This window comes from Parasteatoda tepidariorum, chromosome 5 (genome assembly GCF_982258835.1).
Source record: "Parasteatoda tepidariorum strain Cologne lab strain chromosome 5, Ptep-v5.0, whole genome shotgun sequence".
Lineage (NCBI taxonomy): Eukaryota > Metazoa > Arthropoda > Arachnida > Araneae > Theridiidae > Parasteatoda > Parasteatoda tepidariorum.
Window position 1 is genome coordinate 16184518 of NC_141759.1, and position 20360 is coordinate 16204877.

A 20360-nucleotide genomic window follows, 5' to 3' on the forward strand; every position below is an offset into this window, starting at 1 on the left:
GTCTAGTAGCATGTCGTTTCGACATCTGAACTTTTACAACAGGCTGGTTTCATTATCCACTTTTCTCTTGGGTAAGTAAATCATTTAAGCCTAAAATATTTATCACAAGTATTTAATAAATGTTAGGATTAATGCGTACATTCTTCTTTTCTTCAAAAATCTCTGTCAGAGATTCTCTAATCACAAATTACATGTATACACACACACACACGCACGCACGCACTCACGCACGCACGCACGCACGCACGCACGCACGCACGCACGCACGCACACACACACACACACACACACACACACACACACACACACACACACACATATATATATATATATATATATATATATATATATATATATATATATATATATATATATATGTACTGTCAAACCCCGCTATAGTGAACACGGTTTATTGTGAACTCCCGGATATAGTGAACGAAATGTTCGGTCCCGTGCCTTGCTATGCACGTATAATGTTATTTTTAGTGGATATAGTGAACCAAAAAAGTGAAGAAGTTGGATATAATGAACTTTTTTCTGTCTTCGACTGATTTCCCCCCCATTTTTTTTGTAATAATTTTGAAATTTCTACTTCAAAATATATACATAAACCGATTTTTTAAAACCATCTATAGAGACTAATTTTATGTGCTCGAATGGCAGGTTAGACAGGTTTTAAAAGCGGAATAACAGAAATTCACGAAAAATTGTCTGAGAGTCGGGAAGTGTTTCCATATCTCATGTTGAGGATTGCTCATCTGCTAAAGATTACTAATTTTTATTTGTACGCAAGACGAAGAGTGATGAAAAATAACAAATTTTTTGCTACTACATAATATTTTTCAGTCATTTATTTAAATAATGTGCAATAAGAGGGAGGAGTTTGGGAACCATTAGGTAAATTGCCTGCGTAACGGACATAGTGAACTCCCGGTCATATTGAACCGAAATTTCGGTCCCTTGAAGATTCACTGTAGCAGGGTTAGACTGTATATATATATATATATATATATATATATATATATATATATATATATATATATATATATATATATATATATATATATATATATATATATATATATATATATATATATATATATATATATATATATATATATATACAGTCTAACCCTGCTGTGTGTGTGTCTGCGTTCTCGCGCGCGCGTGTGTGTGTTTAAAATGTAGAGAAAACACGTAAAAAATTACAGAACAAAAAAGAAAAAGTAAAAAATTAATGAAAATCTGAAAAAAAAAAGGAACAAAAAATCCGTAAAAATATGTAAAAGAATGCCACTGTTCTGTTCTGTTCGGTTTCTTTGCAGTTTTTATTGTCTGTTTTCACGGGATATTTATTACTTAATGTGTTCTATTCTATTGGTTTCAAAAAATTTTTTTTGAGTGCTCCTCACACTATTGTATTGATATATTTCGTTTTGGCTACATTGAAACAATATTGGAATGCATTCCTTTTTTCGGATATAATCGTGTGAGCTGATGAAAAGATTATATCTTTTGTTTTCCGGATTTGCCTTATTTTTTTTGTTCCATTTTTTTCTTTTTTAATGGAAATTTTTTTCTTCTCTTTCTTTTCTCCGATTTATTTTTTACTTCTTCCGTTTTTTTTGTTCTTTTCGTAATTATATATATATATATATATATATATATATATATATATATATATATATATATATATATATATATATATATATATATATATATATATATATATATATATATATATATGGAGGGGAATATTGAGTGGAACTTATTTCTTTTTTAGGAGGTGTTTTATAAAAGCGTTTATTTTTGTGAGAGATTTTTTTAAATATTTTTTTCATAGAAGGAGCAAAAACGATTCCTTTCATGATGAAACTGTTTCTTGATTTCTTAACAGATACCTTTCAGATTTGTGAATTGAGGTAAAAAGGAGAGGATATTGAGTACGACGTATTTCTTAAGGAGGGGTTTAGTGTAAAATGTTTTATTTATTTTTTTTATTTATGGAAGATACGTTATTTTTTATATAAATTTTTGAAAATGGGACCGAAATTATTCCTTGCATTATTAAAATTTTTCTCGCTATTTTAACAGATATGATTTTGATTCGCTAACGCTAATTGAGGTAAAGGTAATTTGTCAGACCTTTACGATCGAATCTTCTCCGGACAAAACTTCGCGAGTGCAAAGAATCGGGTGAACATAACTTCGACAGGACAAAACTTCAAGTAGACAAATACTGAAATTAATGATAAGCTTTAAATTATGATAAATTTTTGTATTAACTTTAATAGAAAAAAATTTATCTCTTATATAATTTTAATAAATTCGAATTCATAATTATTTTAGAATAATCCAGATAAGTAACTAACATTAAACGTTATTTATCATTTATTATGGAATTGGAACAATAACTATGATATTTCTATCTTTAAAGCGGTTAAAATATAAAAAAGCAAAATTATTTATTGGATATTTCATTCTGTTCTTTTTTGTCCTTTTACCTTTCATTTTTTTATTCGTATTTTGCTAGCGAATTTTGCTTCTATATAAATATTACTTGAATTTTTATATGTCATCAAATGCCAAATTTTAAGCTGCTTAGTTTTATTCTACATATTGCAAATAGTTTTAAAATTAACTAGTTTTGATAGCTATTATTAATTTTTTCTATTTAAGATTAAATAATAAATTACACAGTCAAATACTAAACGACTCATTTAATAAAGTATATTAAAATAAAATTCAAATGTAGTTAATAAATTTAAATTAAATGAACTTTAACTTTGAAAGGAATCTTAATTTCTTATTCAAAGTTAATTTTTTTTGAATTCCATGATTTATAAATTTAATTATTTTACTATTTTTTTCTTGTATTTAATTTGCGAAAGAAAATTTCACAATCAAATAATAATTAATTATCTGAGAATTTGAAATGAAAAGATTCTCCCCAGGTCTTCTTCTCAAAAGTATTCAGAATGAATGTGATTTTACAAGCAAGTATTGCTGCTTTGGAATGCAGCAATAGAAAAGGTAGATAAGAAACCATTCATTTGAGAGTTAGTAAGGGTGTGGTTATTCAAGGAAGTGAACAATTCGTATTCGACATTGATGAATTGGCAACATATGCATTTAAGAATGAACTGCTCTGAAATGTAAGGGAGTTAGTCTTATAAGTGCAAGGCTCCCCAAGAAAGGAAATATAGTTTAGTGTATTCAGAGGCACGTGATTAAGTGTTTAAACTGTAAGGATGACAAGTTTTGCTATTGGAAATGATAATGGTAAGTACTTACCCCATTCTATATATAGTTGAATTATTATGAAAAACTAAAAAATAATTTTTAATGTGAAAATTTATTTTCGGTAATAACATTTTCTGAATTGAAATGCGAATTAGATCAGTATTTTCTTATTAACTTCGGAAAAAGAGCATTTTTCGTATTTTATTTACTTTTTTTCCCTTATAAATCGGAAATGTTGTTTCTCCCAATGAAGTGACCAAGTTCGAGTCCCAGCTGCTGCTGGTTGATGAAAATCCTGCTCCTTGATCGCACCAACCACAGTACTGATATAAAATAATCTCAGTGGTAGACGGGTCAGAATCCCTTTCTCAGCGTGCAATCACGGCGATATTTTAGCGGTTTTCCTCTCCATCTAACGCACATGTGGATTAGTTACAAAGTTAGAAGGCTATGGAGTTCAGTAGTGATAGTCGTAGACTCAGAATTAAATTGGCTTTTCAACATCGATTATAAAATAAAATAATTATAAATTAAATTAAATTGGTTTATGTATCCGATCATGTACGTGCCCTAATTGAAAAAAAAAATTACATTGTAATGATAATACAACCTACGAGTGTGCAAAAATTTTCAATATCGCTCTTTTTTAAACTAAAAGTATCATAACTCATAAACAATAACCTTTAAAGTTATATGTGTGAACATTAAGACTTTAGGAGATAAGATTTTATAAATATATATATATATATATATATATATATATATATATATATATATATATATATATATATATATATATATATATATATATATATATATATATATATATATATATATATATATATATATATTGAGATAATAAAAAAATTTAAGAAAATCTAGTTTTAGGCATTTTTTTAAAAAACTTCAAAACTTTTTTTCAAAGCAGAATAATTGCTGCACAAATTGCTCACGCTTATCATTTATTTTAATTAATTGCTATTTTTAAAATTATTGCATATTTCACAGATTTTTTTTAGATTTTTTTTCGCTGTTTAGAAAGCTAAATGCCTAAAACAATTTTTTTCGATCCTGAAACATCAGCCGAATGTAGTTTTTTAATTAATCACTTTTATCTTTTGTTAAACTTCCGAATCAGTTACTTTATACTTCTTGTACTTGAAAAGAGAATTCAACATTTAAATTTAATATTTATTTTAAATAAAATAGCTTATTCATGTGTGTAAGTATTAAAATAGTTTTTTTCTCAAAACTTTTTAATCTTTTTTCACATGGTTTTGTTGGAAGAGTATAAAAGCAACACGTTATGTTATTTTTATATTTTTCACGTTGCTGTTGTTATGCATCTATATCTTACCTGGTCCTGTTACCAATCAAAATAAAGATACTTTTAGTTTCTTTTATGACATTAAATAATTTTTAATCAAATGCCCCATGTATCCTAAGAAATTAATTACCGGAATGAATTATAATTTGTGACATAAATTTATAATTAAACAAATTTGTTTAAAAACAAAATACGTATATTTTGTTAGTGATGTATGCCAGGTACTTATTAGAAATAAATTTCTTAAAATATCTGTACGCTAGTACCTAATGTAATAAGAAAATGTAATATAACTACCACTAATAATATTAAATACCAATTCAGTCGTATATAAAACTTGTTGATTCGATTTTATATAGTGGTACCTATTGAGAAATAAAAAATGACCTCCAGACGTGATCCGTCATCGGCATCTTCAATAAATGGTCCCCATTAAGCAGTTGATTTGTACACAAAATAGCGGTCAAAAATCCGATGAAGTAAATAAGTTTCTTTCGGCTAATAAATAAAAATGAAAAAGAAAAATAATGAGCTAAATGATGTAAATAAAACAATCAATTAATAAAACAGCACAATTCAGTAGTATGTAAGACTTGTATACTCGATTCTATATAGAGGTACTGTTTGATAGACGAAGGTTGACATAGTTCATATTCAAACATACCCCACAAAACTTTGACATTGTATTAATTTCAACATCGATGTTGCTATATGTATTTAAAATCCAGCTAGTTACAAAAGCCCGCAATAGTATTCTATATTATCAATTCACAAAAAAGTATAGGTTATCTTTCTATATAATTTCATCAAATGAGTACATTTCGAATCGTAAACTAATGTCTTTTTTCAGAACTTTTCTTAGTTAGGACTTAGAATAACTTTCCTAGACAAATTTGACTTATTTTTGGGTTCAACATAAGAAAGTGATGAGGTTACAAAGATTTTACATGCTTTTAATACCTGGAATAAATACGGTTCTTGTTAACTTACTTGAGAACTTGACAAATAGCCCTCCTAAAACCACCCTTGACAACTAAACAGGTGGTCAACTTACTAGATTGATTAATTTGATATATTTTACTGTATTATACTATCCATGATAAAAAGTAAAAACAAAGCAGATTGGAACACAGTGTTTGTACAAATACATTTTTTTTTTAGATTCAGACGTTTCTACACATTTTTCTTTCAAAATCTCACAGAGAAAAGAAAAATCATGTTGTTTACAAAAATGTACAGTCGGAAAAAAAAAAAAAAGAATCACCCTGAATAATTTTCGTTCTAATGATCGGATTTTCACGAACTAAGTGTCAATCTTAATGGTTCCTGGGGGTGACCTCAAATATGCTAATTAATTAGTCCCAACTATTAATTAAGTTACGAAATTAGACACAAAAACGTACTTTCTCTGTATAAGCATGTATTTTTTTTTACATATTTGGATTATTAACCTTCAAAATATAGGGGGTAGCCGCAATCTGGGAAATATGGTCCCCGTAGTTTGATTAGGAGAGTGATCCAAAGTTCGTACCCCTTAATGTTAATTTCGCTTTTTACGTTTTTAGTCATATTTTTAAAACTAATAAAGCAATTCAAAGAAAATTACACCCATTCATAAAACTCATTTACCCAAAGATAATTTGATGAAAAAAATAATTTTTAGTAATTATTAATTATTATTTAATTAAATTAAGGATGGAAAATTTTTGAATTATAAGGTATGAATTTTTTTATACCATATTAATCTACATATTTTTCAATTGAAAAATTTGAACTTTTAACTGTTTTTATTTATTAGAAGCTGAGAAAAATTAAAATTAATTATTTTTAAAAAAATAATTTGGCGACAATAAAGGAATAATTAAAGGGGGCGATTAATATTAAAATGTGATAAACTTGCGAGGAACTTGACTTCGCGCGCTTAGCGTAAAATTTCATTTATATTTTTTTCGCTAATAATCGTTTGCTAATCTTTTTTTTATTTTTATTTCTTTTAAACTATAAAATATGATGCTTCTTTTTTAGTCGTTTAATAATTTATTTGCAATTTAGTAAAGAAATTTGAACAAAATATTTTGAATAAAAAATACTTTATTCAACGATTGTCTAGTTTTATAAAAGAGTGCATTTGATAGAATATGATTATACGCCAAATTGTGCTTATTTAATGTGATTATTTGTTATTTTTCGATTTTGTTTTTCAATAACTGATACAATTTCAAAAATATGCATACGTATGCATAAATTTGGAATAATATGTTTATCAATTTCTTGAAAATATATTTTATAAATATTAATAAAAATACGTAGTCAGCATTTGTAATGATTTTAAAAATCTTATATATCGCCTTAATCTTAAAATAAATTTATAAACTCTAATTATCTGTCTGCGCTTGTTTCGCAGAATTATTTTTCTAACTTTTTAATTAAATTTTTAACTCAAAATCTTATTTTTTGTGCTACCATCTATATTATTTTCCAATAATATACTAATCAATCGTTTTAGTACTTTAATTTATGTTTCCCTTTAAAATAAAATTACTTCTTAAATTATTGCTAAGTTCCTATTGAAAGAAAACTTAGACTTATTGCAAGCTATCTGAGAATTAAATTTTGTTAAGAAATTAAAAACATTTCACTGATCACACACAATATCATTCGATGCAGAACAGCTGACTATTTACTGAGAATACTATTGTTTACAAAAAATGAAGCTAAATTATTAATTTTATTTTTTTTATCGTTTCTTATTTATTCGAGTAATGAAAAGTAAATGCGTATGTGTGCACAGCGAAAAAATACACCAGATTGTTTTGTTTTTTAAATTAACAAAAAATTATGGACATACAATTTTATTTCGACATTCTAAGTTATTCTTGTGCTCTAACTTAAAGAAAGTTACCCTTTTGTTTTAAAAAGTTGAAAATATTTGCTTTAAAAGTTGTTTATATGATTTCTCAACTTTTACACAGTTCAAAAAAATATTGCTATATTAGGAAAATGTTTGATATGCCTTGTTTTGTTAAACAACTACTAAAATAGAAAAAAAGATTCGAAAAACGTGCTATTTTTGGAATTATCAGCTTAAAAATTGTTCTTTTCCTCCATTTGACTTTTTTCTACTTAAATAACTTATAATAATAGTTTTAACATACGTTTTGAAGAAATTATGAACACAAATTTCTCCTAATATTTCGTAATAAAAAACAGGAATATTAATGATTCATTTATAATTGTTTCATTAAACAGGAGTTGTTAATTGTTTTCGTAATAATCGGCCTTTTAACTATTTAACTTAGATTCTTTGGACAAGGGGTCACTTCATGCACGTCATTCGACTTTAAAATTTCAAATATAAAATGCAAAAATTACAAGAATGCGTAAACTGGCTTAAATTAATAATAAAAAACTGACAAAATCGTCGGCAAAAGAAGTTATGTCATGAAAAGAATGTCAGAGTTAAAAACTGTAACAAGTGTTACTCTTGTTTAATTGGTGTGTTACTCTTGTTTAATGAGTATGTAAATAATATCCATTCATTTTACTTGAAACCAAGTTTACTCAGTATCATTCGGAAATCATATGAAGTGCAAATTCTTGAGCTCTGGTGTAGGGTAGCTCATTCTTGAGCTCAGGTGTATATTTCATGCATGATCAGTAGTTTCAAGAGTTAACTCTTATATTAGAAGGCAGCTAACTTCTTTAAAAATTCTAATTCAGAAAAATACTTGTTATTTTACAAATGTTATAAAGCATGTGTATTTTTTAAATATTTATTTATACTATTTTCACATTGGCCATTAGTTTTCCGTTGATGAAGCAAAAACGGAGACCCTAGTAAGCAGCCAAAAACTAAATCATTATTACTTATTACCTTTTAACTTTTTTTTTGAATTCTCTAACCTTGCTATTTAAACTCTATGATCCGCTGTAATATGTTTTTGTTTGAGTCAAAATATTGGCATTTTTTATATTTTTTACAATTTACATTCATCAATATACTTCAAGAAATTAGCATTTTTAAAAATTTGAACTCATTTTTTCAAAGAGCGAATCTCTAACAATGCTTCGGCGAATCATAAAAAAATCATTTAGCACAATTTCTGAGTTAGTTTATCCTCTAAATACTCCCCCCCTTTCAATTTAAAATTCGATGATAAAATTGATTAGTTTTTGTGAAAAGAAACTGCTACAAAGCAACTGAAATGAAAGAACTGATAGGAAAGAATACTACATTAAATAAGTTATTTATATTAAATAATCAAAATATAAAATTACAAAATATTTATTTGTTTTATATAATTTTTACATTTAAAAATGAGAAACTTTATAACATTCAGCTAATTTATACTTTACAATATTTGCAATATTCAAAATGCTTATAAGGTATCCACTTAAATCCTATTGGAAGGAATTCAAACATTTTGATTCTATTTATAGTTTTCTATTAATTAAGCCACAGATTATTTAACCAAAGAATGTCACTGACTTATTGATCAAAAAGTTAAATTATTCATTTAACTCAGCAAAACCTAGAAGAGTTATCTATAAAAAATACCACATATGCATTAAGTTTCAGATAATTTCTTTTATTAAACATTTTTACCTTATATAAAGGGGTGGGTTGAATAGTTCCCACCAACAGCATTAATTTTTAAATATTGTTGCAAAGCTATTTTTTCATCTATAGTTTCAGCGACCATCTTCTATTAATTTCAGAAAATAAAAAAATACCAATGAAAGGATTTGTTTGCATAAATGCTGGGAATAGTTAAGGGTAGTGAGGTCTCATTATTTTCTCTAATTCAACAATTAAAACTAGTAAAATTCTATATAAAATGAGAAAATCTCTAAATAATCTACAACTGCAAAATACAACGACAAACTCTAAGTAAAATTAACTCCAACTTCTGATGAATTTTAGTTTTTTCAAAGATTTGAAACTTTTTTTTTTTTCCTTCTGATTTGACCTTTCATTTAAAAAGTCTAGATTCTAGACTCTAGAATCTAGTCCTTAATAAATTAAGAACAGTGTGGTATCAGTATCGATCGTAATTATAAAGTTATCATTAAATTTAAAATTAAATTTTTGAAATTATATATTGAATGTTGTGGTGAATATAAACATAATAAAATACATCTTTTTAGTTTCGCCCCTGCATTTTTAACTTCTTGAAGACCTTACGAACTCTACTTAAAATGGCGCTATCGTATCAGATGTCGGTAGTGGATGGTGAAAATAGAAAAATAAGTTTTCAAATAAAGGAATAAAACAAAGAAACTTTAGTAACCATATTTGGTGATAAATAAGTAACTGATCGCAATCGAAGAGCTTAGGAAAAAAACATGTTTGCAAAAATCAGTTTAGGAATTTATACATAGGGATGCTATTTGCAAATTTTACTTATTTAAGAAAAACATGTAACCTAAATATTTGTCATATCGAAATGACCTTTAACAATAAAATAAAACTACACGTAAAATTTACTCTTATGTATACATATATATATGGGTCATTCTCACAAAAACAGTCATTTTCATGTCCCCAGTATATTTTATGTTTGTTTTACAGCTAACGAAAAAAAAAAATTCAAGGAAAGTGTCCTTCAGAATGCAAGCTAACAAAAGAATAAAAATAAAATTATCAGTTTTTATTTTTTATTTAATTTAGGTAATTAATATATTCCAATATGTCATTCCCTCACTTGTCCCCACTGCTGATTTAAAAAAAGAAAAAAATTGTTTCTGAAATAATTTTTTTTTTTTACAAATTCGTGTTTTTTATTTCAGAATACTGAAATATAGAATTCCGAAAATCAATTTTAAATTTAATTTCTGATAAAAATATTAACACAGCATTATTTTAAACTTTGTCCCCAGTGTTTCGCATCATTCCCTCACAACAATGTTCTTATCACCTGCAATCTTCTTAGAATAAAAATATTTTAATAAAAACATCAGAAGTTAACAACTGTCATCATAGAACAAAATTGCAGTATGTTTCCATCTTCAACTTAAAGAAGCTTTGCTGTGGAATAAATTTGAATGAATCAAACCAGGTAAAAATTTTTACATTTGTCATTCCCTCATGTCATTTTTTAGAATAAAATAAAATACAACTTCATCCAGAAAGTGGATAATTATATGCTGCTTTCTTGTATGAATATAATTGTATGTGATTGACTTCAGAAATTAATTAGGCCTAACTGTTATTTTTAAATTTTATTGAATTCGTCATTCCCTCACTAATGTATAAAGTGAGGGAATGACGCTGAAGTGAGAGATGAGTATATTATTAAAATTTTTTTTGTTCTATCGTGCCAGCGAATTTTATTTCCCAAACCTGTAAAAACTATTAAATATATAAGACTAAATTATAATAAATATTAGATATACTTAGTATGTTATCATTTTCAAACTTTAGGTAGATGTAACTTAGATAAAAACATGTATTAAAATAAAATATCATTCCCTCACTATTAGTGTCATTCCCTCACTTTTTAAATAGTGAAAATAATTAATTTACTTATTAATTAATTTGAAAAATAAATTAAAAAATTAATGAATTAATTTATTAAATTAATTAATTTATTAAATTAATTAATTTATTAAATTAATTAATTTATTAATTTATAATAATTAATAATTAATTTATTAAATTAATTAATTATTAATTATTATAAATTAATTAATTATAAATTAATTATTTAAAAATTTAATTAATTTAAATATTAAGTATAATTTATAGGATATATACTTTCTTTATAATGCCATTACATATTTCTATTAATATTATAAAAAGTTTCAGAGCTTTTTATTCACTTTACTTTTTTGGGATTTTATGAACTGAAAAATGACCGTTTTCGTGAGAATGACCCATATATATATATGTTCAAAATGAAGAATAAAACAAAGAAAAATAATAGACATATGAAGAAAAAGAAACTGGGGGAGGGGGAATAATAGGTAAAAAAATAACAAACAGTTTAAAAAAAGAAAAAAAAGAAGAAAAAAGAATGAAATTTTATTTAGAAAACCGGAAAAAAAGATATTAATCTTTTCTTCAGCCCACACGATTACATCGGCAAAACCGAGTGCTTTCTGATATTGTATCAATAAAGCCGAAGCTAAATATATTAATACAATAGTGTGAGGAGCACTCAAAAAATTTTTTTTATGAAAATAACAACAAATAAAATAGATCACAAAAAGTAAAAATAAGTAACATGTAAAAACAGAAAATAAAATAAAAGAAAAAGTAAAAACATTAAAAAGTAAGCTGCAAGTAAATAGAACTCATAAAATAAGTTCAAAACAAGGAAAAAACTACAGAACAATGAAAAAAGGGGAAAAAAAAGAAAAAATAGAAAAAAATAAAAATAACAAAAAGCGGGAGGGGGAAAAAAAGGACAAAATTTTCTTTTTTCAAAAATCAGGAAAATAAAAGATATAATCTTTTCATCGGCCCACACGATTATATCCGCAAAAAAGAGGACTTTCTAATATTGCGGATATAATCGTGTGGGCTGATAAGAAGATTATATCTTTTATTTTCCGGATTTTTAAAAATTTTTTTTTGTCATTTTTTCTCCCGGTTCTTTGTTTTTTTTATTATTTTCTTCCCCCCCCCCCTTTTTTTCCATTGTTCTGTAATTTTTCCCTTGTTCATATACATATATATTTCAATTTCATCGAAAAGAAATACCGTGAATTTTATAAAACCCTTTGATTGCGCATTAGAATCATGCCCCAAATTTTTGGCAGGATCTCTTTTTTCTTTTCCTTACCTGAAAGACTTGAACTGATCTGTAAAATCAATTAGCTTTACAACTCTTCATAAATCATAAATTTATAATAACTTAAGTAAATTTGGGTTTAGTACAGCATTTTTATACAAATAATATCTTTAAAAAAATTAAAAAAATGTCAGATAATAAGTTCAACGTTTAAATTTTGGAAAATCAAAAATAATTTCATTTTAAATTCAAATTTTATTTTCAAAGTATGAAAACGAATACTATTTTCTATGCCCAGAAAGCAGATCCAAAAATTCTCTTCTTGGTTGCCTATAGCAACTGAGACGCACAATATTATGACGTCTCGTCTTTCATTCAGTTTCTTTAAGGTTGTTTTAAATTGTTTCACTTTATACGGCGAGGTAATTTGGCATCTTTTTAAACTTTCGCCATATATATAAATCTTTATTGCGATCCAATTTACGACCCAATTTTTTCGAAATTTTGTCTACAGGATGAAGGGTCAGAATTCCAAATATGTAGAAAGAATATATATGTTTATTCAGAGAAAGTACGTTTTTGTTTCTGATTTCGTAACTTAATTAATAGTTAGCGCTAATTAATTAACATATTTGACGTCACTCCCAGTAACCATTAAGATTGACACTTCGTTCGTGGAAATTCGCTCATTAGAACGAAAGTTATTCAGGGTGATTCGTTTTTTCTTTGCGGACTGTACACGTAATAATTACATGTATCAATAAATATCTGATATTTTTTATACAATTTGCTTTAACTTATTACAGGAAAATAATATAATATAATAAGAAAAGGTTTATAATTTTTGAAGCTCCACAATTCATTGAATAAATAAAGTGAATACCTAATCCTTTAAATATAAATATTCTTTTAATACTGATAAATAATGTTTTTGCATAAGGATAAAAATGCAATATTAAAAAATAATAATAACTTAAAAAAAATACTAAATTTGTTTAAAAATTAATCTTTTATTTTTCACAATATTTAAAAAAAAATAATATTATAATTTCTACATTACAGGATGATAAAAAAGACATCTATTTATAAAAAAAAATGTTTTTAAATATAAATAAATTAGTTTAAATTGGAAATACAAAATAACTGAAAAATGTATTAACAGTTTTGAGTTCAGTTACATCAGTTTCAGTTACTGACACTGGTGATGTATCACCACTATGCTAAAAGAATCGAACATGAATGAAATAAAAGTATTCTTGAATAGATAAATAAGGCTGTTTATGACTAATCTAGCACTTAGTCCCTAATAGCTTAACCTGCAAGGTCAAACTTCAGTTATGTACTATTGAATGAGGGGACCAATTGAATTTGAGTACTGATTAATCTTCCGTTGTTTAATGTTTGAATTGAAGAGTTAAACAATATTAATAAAACATTATATGATCTTATAAAACTCAACATTCGTTAAATAAAATTTTTTATTCGAAACTCTTTGCTAAATTACGAGTAAATTTTCAGATGACTTCATCGTATTTCATAATTAAAAGAAAAGATTAATTTCGGCTATAAGCTGAAAAAATATTAATGAAATTTTACACTAAGCATGCGTAAGTAAAATTCCTCGTACAATAACCACATTTAAATATTAATCTCCCCATTTAAATATTTCTACATTTTCACCAAATCATTTTTTAAAAAAGTAATTAATTTTAATTTATCTCTGCTTCTACTAAATAAAAACAGTTTAAACTTTAGATTTTGCTATAGAAAAATACGCGGGGTTATATGGTATAAAAAAATTTAAACCTCATAATTCAAAATTTTTTCATCTACAATTAAATTAAATAATAAATAATTATTAAAAATTATTGTTTTTAATTTAAATTATCTTTCGGTAGATAGGTTTCCTAAGTGAGTGCAATTTTTTCCTTTTTTTTGGAAATCGCTCATTTAATTATCAAGATATGACTAAAAACAAAACGGACTCTATGGACCAAACTATTAGGGTCACAATTTCCAGATCACAGCCATCTCTTATGTTTTGCAGGTCAAGAATCCAAATATGTAAAAAAAAAAATTATTCAGAGAAATTACATTTTTGCGTCTCGTAACTTTATTAACAATTAGCGATAAAATATTAGCATATTGAAGGTTACCCCCTCATTAAGATTGACACTTAGAACGTGAAAATCCAACCATTAGAAAGAAAGTTATTCTGGGTGATTTTTTTTTTTGCGCACTATGCAGTGCGCAAAAAAGAAGTTAAAACGAATCACACTGAATAACTTATTAATAGTTTAAGGGAGTGAACTTAAATATGCAAATCAATTAGTGCAGGCTATATGTATAGTGACGAAATCAGACACTAAAACGTATTTTCTCTGAATTCCTTGCAAAAATTATGTACTTTTGAACACAAATGTACATAGTTCATTAATTTCAACTTTCTTACTTTTAAATTATGAAAATGTATTAATAACATGCATAGCTAATTACGATTAAAAACAGTTTTTAATGCGTATCACTTTTTATGTAATGTCCATAGCTAAAAGCTAAAATCTTTCATCATACAGCAAGTTTAAACAAAATTGTAGAGTCAATGATACCGTATATCTTGCGAATATCAATATACCACTTCTCATATTTCATGCTAGCAATTTCCAGTTGATCAAACTACACGAAATTACCACTGCACGATACCACAAGGAAGTAGTTAATAATTGGTATTCAAAAATATATTCAATGACCGATTTGTTGAAAATCTCTTAAGTTGAAAAAAAGTATACAAATTTGAGTTTAAAATCGTAAAAAATCGTAAAATAGTAACAATATCGCATTAGACATAACCTGAGTATTGTAAACAATGTTTAATTTCTTTTTAACCAGTAACATGTAGATTAAATGTAGCTTCGTGATAAATTATGTATGCATTATGTTCTTTGAACTGTTTTCATTCGAATCTTTAATTCAAAACTAAAGTTAAAAATTGTATTTTGCAGATGGAGTCCGTAAAGAAAAGATATCTGGAAACTGGACACTCGAGACTTTTAAAACAGAATCGACGGAAATCGACTTCATAAACAATTTTTCTGAACCTCCTTCCCTGCAACGTATTGCAGTAGTGTCGGTTGCAGTTGGGCTATGTATGGCTCCTGATATAAGGAATGAAATGACGCCTACTTCAGTAGGTTTTTTCTCAAACGATAGCAGACTTATGGCTGAGTTGGAGAAAAGAATATTAAACAGATTGTCCACTATCTCTTTGCCCTCATCCCTGAAGACCGAAATCTCATACGTTATTCTTCCCATTTTGATGCAGTTGTCGAAAGCGCTTCATAGTTACTGCATATGGACAGAATATAAAAGAAATCTCTGGGAGTATTACTTGAAGCATGGTACAATTTATTGGAGAGTTGAGGGAACAGTTGACATAGTGAAATCCCTTACGGAACTATTCGATAAGGGACGCTTAGGAAGCTTAAATATTAGCCATTTGTATAAGCGAGCTTGCTCTCGCTGTTTAGGGGAATATGCTTCAATTTTGTGGGAGAAAATTCCAGAACAATTTAGAAACCTATTTAGAATCGTTCTGGTTTGGGAAAATTACAAGCGTGATTTGATAATATATTGGACCTCTGTCCTCGAGAATAATTTAGGGAGTTTACTAACTAGACTCATAGATCATGAAAACATATACGATGATAAGCTTAGTATTGATGTAAATATGATTGCTTGTTCGATTCGAGTAAGTAATATAGTTGCCCTAAAGCACTTTTGGAAAAAATTGTCGGAGCAGGAGAAAAATGATCATTTGAGTAAATGGCTTTTGCAAGCTACTCGACGTATGGAATTTATATATAGTCTATTTTATCAGAATCCTTCAGAAACTTTAGATGTTTTATGTTTTTTATTATCTCATGTCAATCGTATAACTCAAATGACCGAATTTTTTCAGAATCATTCTATCGTATTAGTGTTTTTGTTCAGAAGTTGGCCATATCAAAGAATATTCTTGTCCACAATTTTTGAACTATTGAATAATCTTCAAGAAGACACTTATTCATTTATAATGCAGAATATTAGTTCAACGATGAAATTTCAGGGTTACATGGGAAATGAAATGATGATTTTTAAAGAAATATGGAGTGCCAGTTCTTTAAGACTAAGACGATCATTTCTGAAAAATGAACTTCTTTGCTTAGATGTGTTGTTGGATTTGTTGAATATAGGAAATCTGAACATGGCTATTAGGATATTAAATGATGCTTCCAAAGAAGAGATTAAACTATATATCTGCTTTATATTTGGTCGGCAAGAATTTAAGAGTGCTATTTACTCAAGCAATCTGAATTCACTCCTCATGTTATTATCAAAATCTACCTTGCCACCAGAATGTTATCCCTATAAAATCAATCGCAACGAGCTGATAACATCGTGGCTTAATGAACTTAATTATTGGCATATTTGTATTGAGTGGATATGCGATGGCAACATCCAAGCAGTTGAATCTTTCTTGAGATGGGCTTATCAATCTGCTGGAATTGAAACATTTAAGAAAACTAAGCGGCCTCCGTATGTTATCTATTTGGCACTAATATTTTTGTCCAATTATGAGCTTGTGAATCATTTGATGAATTGGTATTTCGAGACGAGGGAGGAAATTCAACAATTTAAAGCAGACTTTCTGCGAGAAAGTGATAATTATTTTTTCAAGCTATTCATAGAAATGCCGTTCATTGTATCAAAAACAGAAGGCAATGCGTTACAAAAATTTATAAACTACAACTTGTCTTCTCTTGAAATCACAGCAGAATTTCGACTTATTTGTCGTAGTTGTATAGAGTATGCACTGAGTAAAGGTTTTTTTGAAAGTGCCACCTTGCTTTTAAATGCATCTTTTGTTAATATCAATGATGTAAAGCGTTACAAAAACGAACTTATACTATCTGAGAAAGGATTAAAAAAGGTTCTGCTCTTAAATCAATCACTAACTGATGATGACTGGAATCATGGGAAAGAAATCGTAATCTGGTCCTCGCCTCTATCTTTAAATACAGTCACAGAATTAAAGTCACGAATTCTGGAGCAGAAGACTAGTCACTCTTTCCAAGATGAATTGAATCCACAGATTTCAGCTCTCCTTGAATTACTGGAGAGTGTTGTTGAGAAAGATAGCAGATGATAGTTGAAAATTTTTTTGCGATCAAAAACGAATGCAAATAAAATCATATTCTCTGTCAAAAGACAAATCATGTTTACTGTCAAACGTTTAATTGTCTTATAATAAATATGTAACTCCGTTTTTTAGTGCTAGTTGTTTAAGGTTAATGAAACAATATCTGCTATATATTATTTGTCACAACTTCAATAATTAATTTAATTGTCAAAACTTTATTATTTTCATTTTCGTTATATCTGAAGAAATATCAAAAATTTTTTACGTAATTTATTTTTCCTCACTATTTCCAAAAAAACAATCACTAGGAAGATATATATAATAGTGTTCTGAGCCCCCTGCTCGCTTCGCTCTCAACTAACTTAGGTACATTGCAAATGCACAAAATTCTAAGAATTCAAAACAATTCAAAACAACTAAGAATTCAATTGAAATCCATATAACAACTTTTTTTTAAAAAAAAAATAGTATTATAGGAAAACGTTTCTCTATATAACATAAAATCATAATGATCTGACACCGTTTTCCATTGTTGTCAGCGCATTTTTATTGGTCGGAAAATCGCGTGGTAGGATCCAGTTTTCCCCCTATTCAATTCCATTTTGTTTAGGTTGTCATCAGCAGATCACACTTGGTGAGAATGCTCACTCTGGTCATTTCAGTATCCGTTTTTAAAAGCGCTATACGTTGATCCACCTCAGCTAGATTTGGCATGTGACATTTCTAGCGGCAATCATTGGTCGATTTTCTAGCTTTGCCATTTGGGGAGTTGTAATGGGGCTTTTTTTTTGTCACGGTGTAAGAGAAATATATATATATATATATAGAAATAGTCCCTGGTCAAATTATTAGACGCACTAAAAGATTCTGCGTAAAACCTTAATAATCAGGTGATATTATACAGATTTATTGTTTTTACGCTGCTGAAACCGGTTTACACTAGTTTACGTTCGTGTATCAATGGGTTAAATTAGACGATATATAAATTCGATAATTGGATAAATTAGATGGTCTATAATATAAATATAGAATACTAGGAGGCTCCGCCCCCTGCTCGCTAACGCTCGCCAATCCCCCAGAATTGCTACGCAATCCTATGTGGATCACGCCGTGAACCATGGCTCGTTGCGCTCGCTCGCCAATGAACACAATGTTCTAGCACAAAGACATAATATATTATCATCAAAGACATAGTATTTTATCATCAAAGACATCGTATTGTACTTATGTAGAAGAATTCTACCAATGTTGTTATTGGCTTTTAAAAAAGTATATTAGCTATTTAGATTGTACATGGTGAAAAAATCAAAACATTAGCTAAATAAGAAACATATTAGCAAAATAAATTATCAAATATTGCTTCACTAATATTCTGCATTTTAAAGCGTGAAAATTCAATGCATAAATAAACGCGAAATATAAAAAAATTCAATGCATTCAATACAAACACTTAAACGTTTTTTAAACGTTTAGGTAGCTCCCAGTAGAAAAATATCAATTCAACAGCGGCCTTTTAAAGCATTCTCACTTCAATTAATTAATTAATTCCTAATTGAGTTTAAATTAAATATTGTCATGATTTTAGTGCATGAATCTGAATTGAACAACCTGATAATGCTCACTCTGGTTATCTGGTTGCTCACTACGTGCTCTTGCGCGCCGAATCCATTCAATTAAAAATGAAAACTGTTGCCAGCGCGAGAAAAGAAATATCATCGGTTTTATTGATACATACATACGTACGTATTAGCGTTTTATATAATATAGATACTAATGTCATTAGCAACAAAAAATAATAACCGTAAAACTGTTAATAAGATCAGACGCTGATTAAAAGAACTTTATCTTAAAATGTAAATGTAGAATTACATTATTCTAATAAAAATAATTTTGAAAAAACAATCCTCCTAAAGTTTTATTTTAGAAACAAAACAAAATCAAAAACGTAATAACAGTACAGGCAATTTTAACTCTTTAAATTAGAGAAATCAAAATTCGCGATCGCAACGAACTATAGGGGGCGTTGTTGTATGAGACGCTTACCTGCGATTTCTATATGAACCGTCATTCAGTCAAAGAACTTATACGCTTCGCGTAAAGAAGGGAAACTTCCTATACTATCAATGTTAAGTCGTAAGGATCTTTCCCCCAACTTGGGCGCTGAAGGTGTAATGCAGGAAAGCCACCATCAAGAGCGATTGATTTTCACCCAATGCACTCGTATTTTCTCCGTTAATTATAATCGGATTCGATTTTGCTTTGAAATTTTTTTCAGTTCAAAAATTTTAGCAGGAATATAATTTATTTTAAAGTAGTAAATATTTATTTAACAAAAGTAATTTATATTAAGAAATACAAATTCATTAAAACTTTAAAAAATTGAGTAAAATTTATTTCCCCTTGGAAAAAAAAAACTTTTTCGCTTTGTTAATTTTTCCATGTGTGTATATGTATAAGAAATGTGCTATATAAAAATAAAAATTTTCAATTATATATATACTTAGAGTTTTAAAAAAATAAACAAGACACTTGTTGCAGAATTTGTTTTATCTTTATTAAACGTATCTAAAAATATTCTTTTTGGTTATATATTTTAAGAATATACTTTTCAATAAAATAAAAATTACACAAATAAAATTGTATACATTTTATACAATAAATAAATATTTGGGCAAGTTTATGAAATAAAATAACATAAAATTAAAAAGATGCAATATTGGATCATTGGAACTGCACTAGGAACAAGTCTGCATTATTTTTGATACATAATCTTTAATTTTAGAATGTCTTGAACACAATCTACATCTGTTATGTAGTCAGTCTGTCAGTATCAACATTCCGTAACGATACAATTTTGCTGGTCTCTAATCATTTCTTG

General features: G+C 27.4%; 1 protein-coding gene across 1 annotated transcript; it reads left to right on the forward strand.

Moving 5' to 3' along the window:
* Positions 1-3051: 3051 nt before the first annotated feature.
* LOC107438372 (uncharacterized) lies at positions 3052-17613 on the forward strand. The gene is made up of 2 exons (XM_016050653.4): positions 3052-3282; positions 15306-17613. Exons 1-2 carry the CDS (start codon positions 3252-3254, stop codon positions 17486-17488), a joined length of 2214 nt encoding a protein of 737 aa, XP_015906139.3. The 5' UTR covers positions 3052-3251; the 3' UTR covers positions 17489-17613.
* Positions 17614-20360: the final 2747 nt, after the last annotated feature.